Source organism: Microtus ochrogaster, linkage group LG4, assembly GCF_000317375.1.
Source record: "Microtus ochrogaster isolate Prairie Vole_2 linkage group LG4, MicOch1.0, whole genome shotgun sequence".
NCBI classification, from domain to species: Eukaryota; Metazoa; Chordata; class Mammalia; order Rodentia; family Cricetidae; genus Microtus; species Microtus ochrogaster.
The window spans coordinates 23,263,668-23,273,596 of NC_022030.1; the positions used below are offsets into that span (position 1 = coordinate 23,263,668).

Sequence of the window (9,929 nt, forward strand, 5' to 3'; positions counted from 1 at the left end):
TTTTTTATTTTTATTTTTTGGTTTTTCGAGACAGGGTTTCTCTGTGGCTTTGGAGCCTGTCCTGGAACTAGCTCTGTAGACCAGGCTGGTCTCGAACTACAAGCTTGACTTTTATAGAAGACTGTCTACTGACCTGTATTTCTTAATTATACGTGACACTTTTAAATGTGCTGTACAAACACAATACCTTAATCAAGAGCAGAAATATAACAAAATTGGACTTAAATTTGTATCAATAGATTAAGATCCATACCAATGCAAAGTATTCATCTCTATAGCACAGAGTTACCAAGATGACTTAGTGGGAACAGTCACTTGCTACCAAGCCAGAAAACCTAAGCTCAGTTCTCAGGACCCAATGGTAAAAGGAGATAACTGATTCCTGAAAGTTGTCCTCTGTTGTTGTGGAATGTGCATTTGTATACACACACACAATAAATATAATAAATCAACCCTAAATGGAAAGTCAGTAGAATCTTTAAGATGGGTGGGAATCTGTATTTATTCATTTACTTTTTGAAACAAGTTCTCATTATGTTATCCTAACTGGCCTGGAGCTCCTCATATAGACCAGGCTGTCCTTGAACTCACGAAGGCGCACGTGTCTCTGCGTCCTGAGTGCTGGGGTTAAAGTGCCCCCTTGCCCAGTTGCCTACACAGTGTGTATGAGGATCGCAGAGCTGGCAACTGTGCCCTCTTTCAGATATGGAGAGGTCTAAAGCTCTCAAAGTGTTGTTTTCCTCCTTTTAGAGAGCCAGACATTGAGCATTCTCTACACACTATCAAGGTTTATCCCAGAAGGTAGGACTAGAGGGTGAGGGTGGCTTCTGGGGTGGGCAGTGGCGAGGAAGAGCCCAGGCGACTGCCTATGCTCCTCCTCTACACCACACCCTTTCTTTCTTTGCTGTGGTCAGGTCACGATTTGGAGTTCCTGGTGCTAGATGGGACAGAGACCTACACCAACACTTTGATGATACCGAAGGGCCTGTTCTTCAACACATTCAACAATATGCTGTACATCTGGGGTAACTTCATTCTGCAAAGGTAGGCATAAGCCATCTTCCCAGGGACCCCCCACATATTTATTTATATAAATAATTTTTATTTATTTGTTTTTGAGACAGATATCACTATGTAGCCCTTGCTGTCCTGGAATTCACTATGTAGACCAGGATGGCCTTGAACTCTCAGAGATCCATCTGCCTCTGCCTCTGTCCAGTGCTTGAGATTAAAGGCATGTGCCATAACACCCAGTAAAGTTTTATTTTATTTTCATTATGTGTATGTCTGTGTGTCTGTGTGGTGGCCTACACATAGGAGTACAGGTATCCATGGAGGCCAGAAGAGGGCATTAGAAACCCTGGGGCTGGAGTCAAAGGGTGCTTGGACCCTACCTGTAAGAGCAGGAAGTGCAAGCAGTGGTTGTGCAGGCCTTTAATCCCAGGACTTGGAAGGCAGAAACGGTGGATCTCTGAGTTCAAGGCCAGCCTGGTCAATAGAGCAAGTTCCAGTACAGCCAGGGCTACACAGAGAAACCCTGTCATGAAAAACTAAAAAAAGGGGGGCAGGGGGAGGGCTGGAGAGATGGCTCAGAGGTTAAGAGCACGGACTGCTCTTCCAGAGGTTCTGAGTTCAAGTCCCAGCAACAACATGGTGGCTCACAACCATCTGTAATGAGATCTGGTGCCCTTGTGTAGCCTGCAGGAAGAACATTCTATACATAATGAATAAATCTTTAAAAAAATTATTTAAGCACAAAGAATCTATTTAAAATGATTGAGAGTCAGCTTTAGGCATGTCTGGATCCAGGGCTCAGATTATATGACATTGGGACTTCATTTGTAGGCAAGATGGTGCTTTTACTGAAGTCCTAGGCCAGAGAGCTGGGCCCTGGGATCCCAAAAGATCAGAGAAAAGAAGTTGGGGATCCAAGGGCACAAGGACACTCCAATGCATGGTGGAAGCTGACACTGGCATTAGGGGTCCCTTCACTATTGTCTACAGTGCCTGCAGACAGTGAGTCCTGTGCTAGACTATGGGAGATGCAGGCGTCCAAGAACACTGGCCTGTCCTCATTCTCTGGGCTCCCTCTCTCTGTCTTTCCAGCTACAATAGGTTACACTTCATTTATCTGGCGGACTTCCCCAAGGACTCCACCATCAAATACATGGTCAACTCTTACCAAGGAGACATGGCTTTTGTCACAGAAACAGATGAGGTGAGCTACCCTGTTGTTCTCCCCAAGCCCACCTTGTTCACCACCAAACCCTCCTGTCCTGTCATGGTGAACACCCTTAAGGGATCCCAAGATAATGTCAGTAGAAGCTCTATCTGTAACTGGGCCCTGGAACTCAGAGAGGGTAGGAGATTTTTTTCCCAAAGACACACACAGCACAGTGGGAGAGTAGGGAGGGTATATATAACACGACTGCTGGTCCACAGATCTGGTACTTCCTGGAAGGTGGCTATGATGTCTACCGCCTGGTCCCATCCAGAGGCTGGAGCATCTTCTTTAACCTACAGAAGATGCAGCAGTCTTCCCTCTATGCAGACCGAGAGTTCTTGGTTTCCATCTTCTATGAAGATGGGGAGCTCTACCAGGTAGCCGAGGGTGGTGGAGGGTAGGGCGGAGATGGGGCGTAGGTGGGGACCACAAGGAGGTTCCCACCAGCTTACCCGCCTGCTTCTGCCCCAGTTGGTATATCTTCACGCCACCGGGAATAAACGATTGGTCAAGAGGGTCTTGCCCGTGGCGCAGGTGCTACTGTTTGACCAGAACAACCCCCAGATACTGCTGAAGGATGGGTGAGAAGATGGGGCCCTTGAAAAGGTCTGAGAGCTCCCAGGCAAGGGGCAGGAGCAAGAGACACCCTAAGAATCGCCTGGGATGCAGATGCTTGGGTGCTCTGCATGGAGCAAAGCTCAAAGGAGGAATGTGGTGTGGCTGGTCATCAGGGAGGAGGGGGCCATGGTGAGAGGGTGCAGGGGAATTAGGAGGAGGAAGTGGGAAAGGGAACTTAGAGGAGACAGCCTTACTCACTCATAAAAGCCCTAAAGAGGACCGGCATCTAGTCCTTCAGTAACCGACAGACTCCAGCAATAGTTGATGGCTGCATTCTCAGCAAGAGCAAGGTTACAAAAGAATTTGCAGTTCAAGGCTACTCTGGGCTACTAGTGAGACTGGGGGAGGGGGCTTCTTCCACTGCAGAGGGTGGAACCAGAAAAGCACATGGCGGTTGGTTGGGGTGGAAGCAAGGCAAGGGACCTAACTGGGCTGAGTGGAGAAGACTTTGAGTAGAGATCCCTGGGGAACTGAAGGTGGAGGAGGCGGCTCTCTTCTGAGAGACAGCCACCAGAGTGTGGTCAGAGAGTGCCAAACATGAGGGTCTGAACGGAGTTTGCTACAAGCCAGGATAAATTTAGGGAACTAGCAACTCAGAAGTGGGGAAATAAAGATCTGGGGACGCGCCTGATATTCCAGAGGTATCAGCATCTCTCTCCCCTTGTATGCCCACTGCTGCCCAGGAACCGCAGGATGCTCGCCTTCTCCCACATGTGCCCTTTCAAGGTGATGCGTCTACGTGACCTGCCCAAAACCCAGCATCTTTCACGTCAGGAGATCTACCATGCTCCACCACCTCTGGTCTCCGAGTCCCATGGCTTCCACAATAATAAGACACTTGCTATCTATCAAGGGCTCGTCTATTACCTGCTGTGGCTCCACTCCAAGTATGACAAGGTGGGCACCTGGAGGGGTGAGCTTGACGGGGTAGTGCAGCCAGTTAGAGCCTGAAGTTCAAACACACAGAGGATGACGGGGCAGAGGCAAAAGGTTTGAGCTGGACTTCAGAATGGTTCTTAGGGGTGAGGCCCTTGGATTAAAAGTCAAGAAGCCAGGTTTAGGTTACACATGCTGGCCCATGCCTATAATCTCAGCACTTGGGAGCTGGAGGCAGAAAGCTCAGAGATCAGAAGTTCAAGACCAGCTTTGACTACATGAGACCCTGCCATTAAAAAAAAAAGTGCCAGGCGGTGGTGGCACACGCCTTTAATCCCAGTACTCTGGAGGCAGAGGCAGGCGGATTTCTGTGAGTTTGAGACCAGCCTGGTCTACAAGAGCTAGTTCCAGGACAGGCTCCAAAGCTACAGAGAAACCCTATCTTTTTTTTTTTTTTTTGGTTTTTCGAGACAGGGTTTCTCTGTGGTTTTTGGAGCCTGTCCTGGAACTAGCTCTTGTAGACCAAGCTGGTCTCGAACTCACAGAGATCCGCCTGCCTCTGCCTCCCAAGTGCTGGGATTAAAGGCGTGCGCCACCATCGCCCGGCGAGAAACCCTATCTTGAAAAAAACAAAACAAAACAAAAAAAAAGTTGTTTGTATGTGTGAATGTGTGGGGAGAGCTGATGTGCAGCCCTTATACCTTATCCGGACACTCTAGGGGCAGAGACCAACAGAACCTGGTCTACATGGTGAGCTGGAGGACAGCCAGGCTACGTAGTGAGACCCTGTATCAATAAAATAAAATAAAATAAAATTAATAAAAGAAACAACAACAAAAAAAACCCGAAACCAACCAGACATAGAACAAAACAAGGAACCGGGGAGATGATGCACAAACCCTGAGTACGAATCATGGCACCCACAGAAAAAGCTGTGTGTGAAGGCTGGGTTGGTCTCTAATCCCGGCGCTGGGGAGGCAGAGACTGACTTGAACAGTGAGACTCACTGGCCAGCCAGTCTAGTCCGATCAGACCACGGTTCAGTGAAAACTTCCTGGGCTGCTTCTTTGGAAACACAAGCAAGGTTTCTGGCCCCGAGACAAGCTAGCAAAACACAGGAAGACGGGTATTGGGGCGGGCTGGGGTTCAGCTCCTACTCTGAGCTATGAGCTGAAACCAATCCTAGAGTTAGCTGTCTGCCTCCTCCCAGTCACCTCATGGTGTCTGACCATCCCGCAGCCCTACGCGGACCCTGTGCACGATCCCACTTGGCCCTGGTGGGAACACAAAACAGAGTTCAAGGTAGGTGGACGGGTTGGGAATTGGTGGAGGGACAGCACTGAGATGCTGGCGTCCCATCCAGCGTCCACTGGCTGACCACCTGGTGCTTCCAGGATTACTACTTCTACCTGTCCAGCAACTGGCTGGCAGAGGAAGGCATGTACATCGACATGAGCAGCTACAAAAAGCTCTACAACGTCTCCAAAGAACACGGGCTGCCCGAGATTGTCTTCCTGGACAAGGGCAACTCGTTTAGCTTCACCGTCTTCCTGTCGTCCCACGGGGACACCTCAGTGTTCAGCACCAACGCTGGTTTGTGGGCGGGGCCTACTTGGCAACCGAGGGTGGGGCCGGGAGCCTCTGGGGGTGGGTTCCAGGCTTCAAGCCCCTCCCACTTCCCCTGACAGGCTCTGGCTACCAGATAGATAAGAATATGGCAGTGGCTGTGGCAGTGGCTGATCCTGAATGCCTTGAGGCATCTGTGAATCAGGAGGTCCTTATTAACCGCAAAGCAGTGCTCTACAAGGTGAGGAGGCCAGAGAGGAGCACAGGTGCTGTCCCTCTGGTCCTCTGCACAGTCAGTGGAAAGTCACAGATCTTATTAGCCCCCTCTGAGCCCCAGTTATCGGGTCTTCCAATGGCTCTGGATCCGAGGGCATTTTTGGATATCCCTCTATTTCAGTCTCTCCTTTCTTTTTTTTTTTTTTTTTTTTTTTTTTTTTTTTTTTTTTTTTTTTTTTTTTTTTTTTTTTTTTTTTTTTTTTTTGGTTTTTCGAGACAGGGTTTCTCTGTAGCTTTGGAGCCTGTCCTGGAACTCCCTTTGTAGACCAGGCTGGCCTCGAACTCATAGAGATCAGCCTGCCTCCGCCTCCCAAGTGCTGGGATTAAAGGCGTGCGCCACCACCGCCCGGCTAAGCCTCTCCTTTCTTTACCTCAGATTACAGTCGAGGACAAAAAGATCTGCTATGATCAGGGCCTCAGTGGATATAACCTCAAGAAGACTTCCTTGATGGTCAAAGTATGGTCCAAGCCTGGGGGAGGGTGTAGGGATGGGACCCTGGCCCTTAGGATCGTAGCATCAGCCACTCCTACCCACAGGTGTTGGGATCCTCTGGAAGATGCTTCCAGACCACATACCTTGGGGCAAACATGCAAGTACTGGAACTTGGGTACTGGGCCTGGTATTGGGAGTGGAAGGTTGGGTGGAGTTGCCACAGGGCTGGAGTTGCCACCCCCCAGCAGGAGGTCTTTTTCCTTCCCAGGGTCATTTGATGGTGCCAATGTTAATCGGCTGTCCCCCTGGCAAGCGCCTGGCCTTCGACGTCACCTACACGATCATGTACTCCCGGAACTTAAACAAACACTATTTCGACTGTGCAGTGTCGAACCCCGAGATGCCATGCTTTCTCTATCGTGACTGTGTGTCCTATCCCTTCTCCCACGCCCACTGCCCTCCTGTCCTGGCCACTTCCCTCCTGCATTCCCTTCGCCACAGCCCATCACCTTCTGCTCCAACCCCGACCGAGTTCCCCCTCCACTTGCTTCCTGCTCCCCTCTGGACAAAGCTAATTTCTTCCTTCCCTCTTCTCCTCTGCAACCCACAGTATTTCAGCCCTTCTTCTTAGTCCAAGACATGGTGACGGGAGCTTCGGGCAGCTTCCTAGGCAGGTGAGGAAAGGCTGGCTGGTGGCTACAGGTACTTGACAAACGGGAAGAGGGAGATGCAGGGTTCAGAAGCCTAGGTGGTCTGTGTTTCCCTCTTCATTCTTCAGTTACTTGCTGCTGGTGGTGGGTGGCGGTCCCACATTGGACACCATCAGAGATTACACGGAAGAGGAAATCTACCATTACAACAGTCCACTGGACAAGTAATCCCTCTGGGGTCCCTGTCCACAGTTGGGTCCGGTCTGCGGGTCTCCCATCCCACTCCCAGTTAAACAGGGGACTCTTGCTGCTCTTGCTGCAAAGTTTACCCACCCACCCAGTGTCCCAGATTAGACCTACAGACAGGCCAAGGCTCCAGCCCCGCCCACCAGGGCCCCGCCCTTAGGTGCCAACAACTGTGTTGTGCTCAACCCACCCTGACATTATCCGGGCCTGCACAGGACCAATAGCCGCATCTGGACAACAAAAGTTGAAACAACCACTCCGGACAAGAAGTTCTACATAATGAACTACCAGAGCCCGGGAATTGAGTAAGTCCCAAGAGTTCTGCCCTCCAGGTTTGTTTTTTTGGTTGGTTTGGTTTGGTTTTGGTGCTATCCTCTCATGTAGCCCAGACTGGCCTTGAATTTACCATCTAGCTGAGGATGGCCTTGTTCTCATTCTTCCATTTCTGTCTAAAGAATTCTGGGATTACAGGTGTGCACCCCAGACCACTTTATGGGGTGCTAGGATTGGTGAATGCCAGGCAAGCATTCTACCAACTGAGCCACTTCCCCAGCACCCTGTCGGTTTGGTTTTACACAGAGTCTCACTCTGTAGCTCTGCCTTGTCTCAAAATGATGGTTGTTGTACTCTGCTTTCTGGAATTCGGGGCTTGCTCTTTGCATGAGCCCCCCTGGCTCCCCTATGCTCCTGTGTGGTCTCTGAGGAGCTTTCCCGGAGTCACACTGTTTATGTTTCCCAAGGAGGGCAAGCCTTTGCATGTGTGTAGTGAGGCTCTGCCGGAAGCCTGGGTCCCATATTCTGTCCTCAGGCCTTGCCTCACGCTCCCCTTTCTCAGCAAGGTTATCCAAGCCCTTTCTTTCCAGAGGGGCAGTCGGCTCCTCTGGACTCGTCCATACCTTTCCCACGCTGAGCCTTCGCTGGCACTGCCCACTCTTTTGACCCTCCGCCTGCAGATCACCTTACATTTCCATCCTGACCAATCTAAGCTGTTACTCTCTCTTGAAGGGTCTCTCCCCTCTTTACACAGCTCTTGAGTAGACACAATATAACTTTTTTAAATATAATTTTTGGTTGTTATCCTTTTTTATTTATTTGGGTTCAGCCTCCATGTATGCCTACAGGCCAGAAGAGGGCACCAGATCTCATTACAGATGGTTGGGAGCCACCATGTAGTTGCTGGGAATTGAACTCAGGACTTCTGGAAGAGCAGGCAGTGCTCTTAACCTCTGAGCCATCTCTCCAGCCCCAATATAACTTTTTTTTTAAAGTGAAGATGGAACAAACCAATGCATGGTCAGCATCCATTGCCAGTTAAATGGAGCTGTTACTGACTGAATCTACTCTAGAGTTTGATAGCTTGTAAGGGCTTGATAACCATCTTTGAGTGAACGAAAAGAAAGCCATGATACCACAAGGTGGCAAATGAACAAATTAGCCAACTGCACCCAAGTTCGTCCTTAGTGCAGGTTTACTGAACAGTAGTCAAGAGGGAGTAAGAGAAGGGACGCGAGTTTGTGCCTAGCTTGTGTTCAGACCCTGCTTGTGGGATGGAGGAATGAAGATGGCTCCCAGTAGGCACTCGGCCCAGCAGGTGGCTGAATTGGCAGGTGGAGACAATGAGGCAGCGGGCAGTTAGGGACCAGCCTGTTCCCTTGGCAGGTGCTCAGACAGCATCCCTGTTTGAGTGGACTGAGTAGGCAGGAGAAGGCAGAGACCTAGATGGGGTGTGGCTCAGTGGGGGAGCTCTGGCTTCATTTACCAGTGAAGGGGTTGAGGCAGCAACTCAGTGGGAGAACCCTTGCCTGGAAGGCACTAAGGAAGGGCTGACAGTGGGCGTGGCTCTGCAGTAGAGTGCTCGCCCAGCGTAGTCCAAGCAGCACCCTTAAAAAGGGACAAATAGCCTGGAGAAGATGGAGATTGTACTCAGCTGGTGTTTACTGAAGTGAAGTGTTGCAGCTGCCTATACTTGGACTCCTAGGTGGCTGTGTTTAGAGAACTCCCCATGCCATGACATCATTCCCCAAAGCATCTTTGCACCTGAATTCTTCCTCAAGTTGTTGGTGAGCAATAGGTAAGCCAGGCATGTAGTCTGTGTGTGTGTGTGTGTGTGTGCGTGTGGGGAGGGTGTCTGAGACTGTTCCATGGGATGATGCCACACAACTTAACCCAATTCTGGATTCCATTCCCTCATCAGAGGAGTAGACACCAGCACATACTGTGACTACAAGGTCATCTTCATACTGCACATTCATGGGCTACCGCTCAGCGGCAAGCGGTCCCTCTTCATCGTCATCGTGAGCGGCAGTCAAAGGCTTCCCTACGGGGCGGGAGGGTTCATCCCACACTGCACACCCATGACTGCCGTGCTGTGCCCACAGGTGTCCAGCAGTCTGCTTTTGGGCCTGGTGGTCTTCTACATCTTCTTCTGCCTCATCTGGCCCCACATAGTGGAGGCCTGGGCCTCGTTACGCTGGAAGATTAACAACATCATGGCCTCAGAATCCTACTACACGTATGCCAGCTCTAACGCGGGCTTCAGCATCCATTCTCGGAGTGGCTCAGAGGAAAGTTCCAGGGCTCTCCCCAAAGCAGGTTCCAAAGAGGACAATGTAGCCAGGAAGTGAGAAGTGGCCAGGACCTCTAGTCTGTGCCTTTCCCCACACAGCCTTAAGCCTCTCCTGGTGGGAATGCAGCCTGCCACCTACCCAGGGCTTTCTGGTTTGCTAGAATGTCCCTGTCTCGTCCAGACCCAAATAAAACATCATTTGAAAATCAGCCCTAGTCTTTCGGAAGGTTCATGTGTTGCTCGGTTTGTACCAGTATAGCTGCAGCGACCATCAAAAGACCAGAACCTACGTTTTCAAGATGGCACAATAGATAAATGAGCTTAGTATAGTACAAAGGCTGACAGCTGGGGTTTCATCCTGGGACTCATATGGTAGAAAGAGACAACTGAGTGCCTGAAGCTGTCCTCTGACTTCAGAAAGCACAGGGGTGTGTCCACACACACAAGTGTGACACACATGTGCACACACACAGA

The 9,929-nt window shown here is 50.3% G+C and overlaps 1 protein-coding gene across 1 annotated transcript in view; it reads left to right on the top strand.

Moving 5' to 3' along the window:
- The window catches only part of Catsperg (cation channel sperm associated auxiliary subunit gamma), a 29,842-nt gene extending 20,215 nt beyond the window's left edge, over window positions 1-9,627 (top strand). Inside the window, exons 11-28 of the mRNA XM_005361293.2 lie at window positions 751-801; window positions 915-1,044; window positions 2,107-2,218; window positions 2,443-2,601; window positions 2,696-2,805; window positions 3,526-3,739; window positions 4,958-5,020; window positions 5,113-5,311; window positions 5,407-5,525; window positions 5,937-6,017; window positions 6,098-6,154; window positions 6,262-6,418; window positions 6,604-6,667; window positions 6,772-6,867; window positions 7,105-7,194; window positions 8,868-8,960; window positions 9,084-9,183; window positions 9,268-9,627. Of these exons, the coding sequence (XP_005361350.1) occupies window positions 751-801; window positions 915-1,044; window positions 2,107-2,218; window positions 2,443-2,601; window positions 2,696-2,805; window positions 3,526-3,739; window positions 4,958-5,020; window positions 5,113-5,311; window positions 5,407-5,525; window positions 5,937-6,017; window positions 6,098-6,154; window positions 6,262-6,418; window positions 6,604-6,667; window positions 6,772-6,867; window positions 7,105-7,194; window positions 8,868-8,960; window positions 9,084-9,183; window positions 9,268-9,513 (2,141 nt within the window). The 3' untranslated portion in view covers window positions 9,514-9,627. The remainder of the gene's footprint in view (window positions 1-750; window positions 802-914; window positions 1,045-2,106; window positions 2,219-2,442; window positions 2,602-2,695; window positions 2,806-3,525; window positions 3,740-4,957; window positions 5,021-5,112; window positions 5,312-5,406; window positions 5,526-5,936; window positions 6,018-6,097; window positions 6,155-6,261; window positions 6,419-6,603; window positions 6,668-6,771; window positions 6,868-7,104; window positions 7,195-8,867; window positions 8,961-9,083; window positions 9,184-9,267) is intronic.
- The last annotated feature ends 302 nt before the right edge of the window (window positions 9,628-9,929 follow it).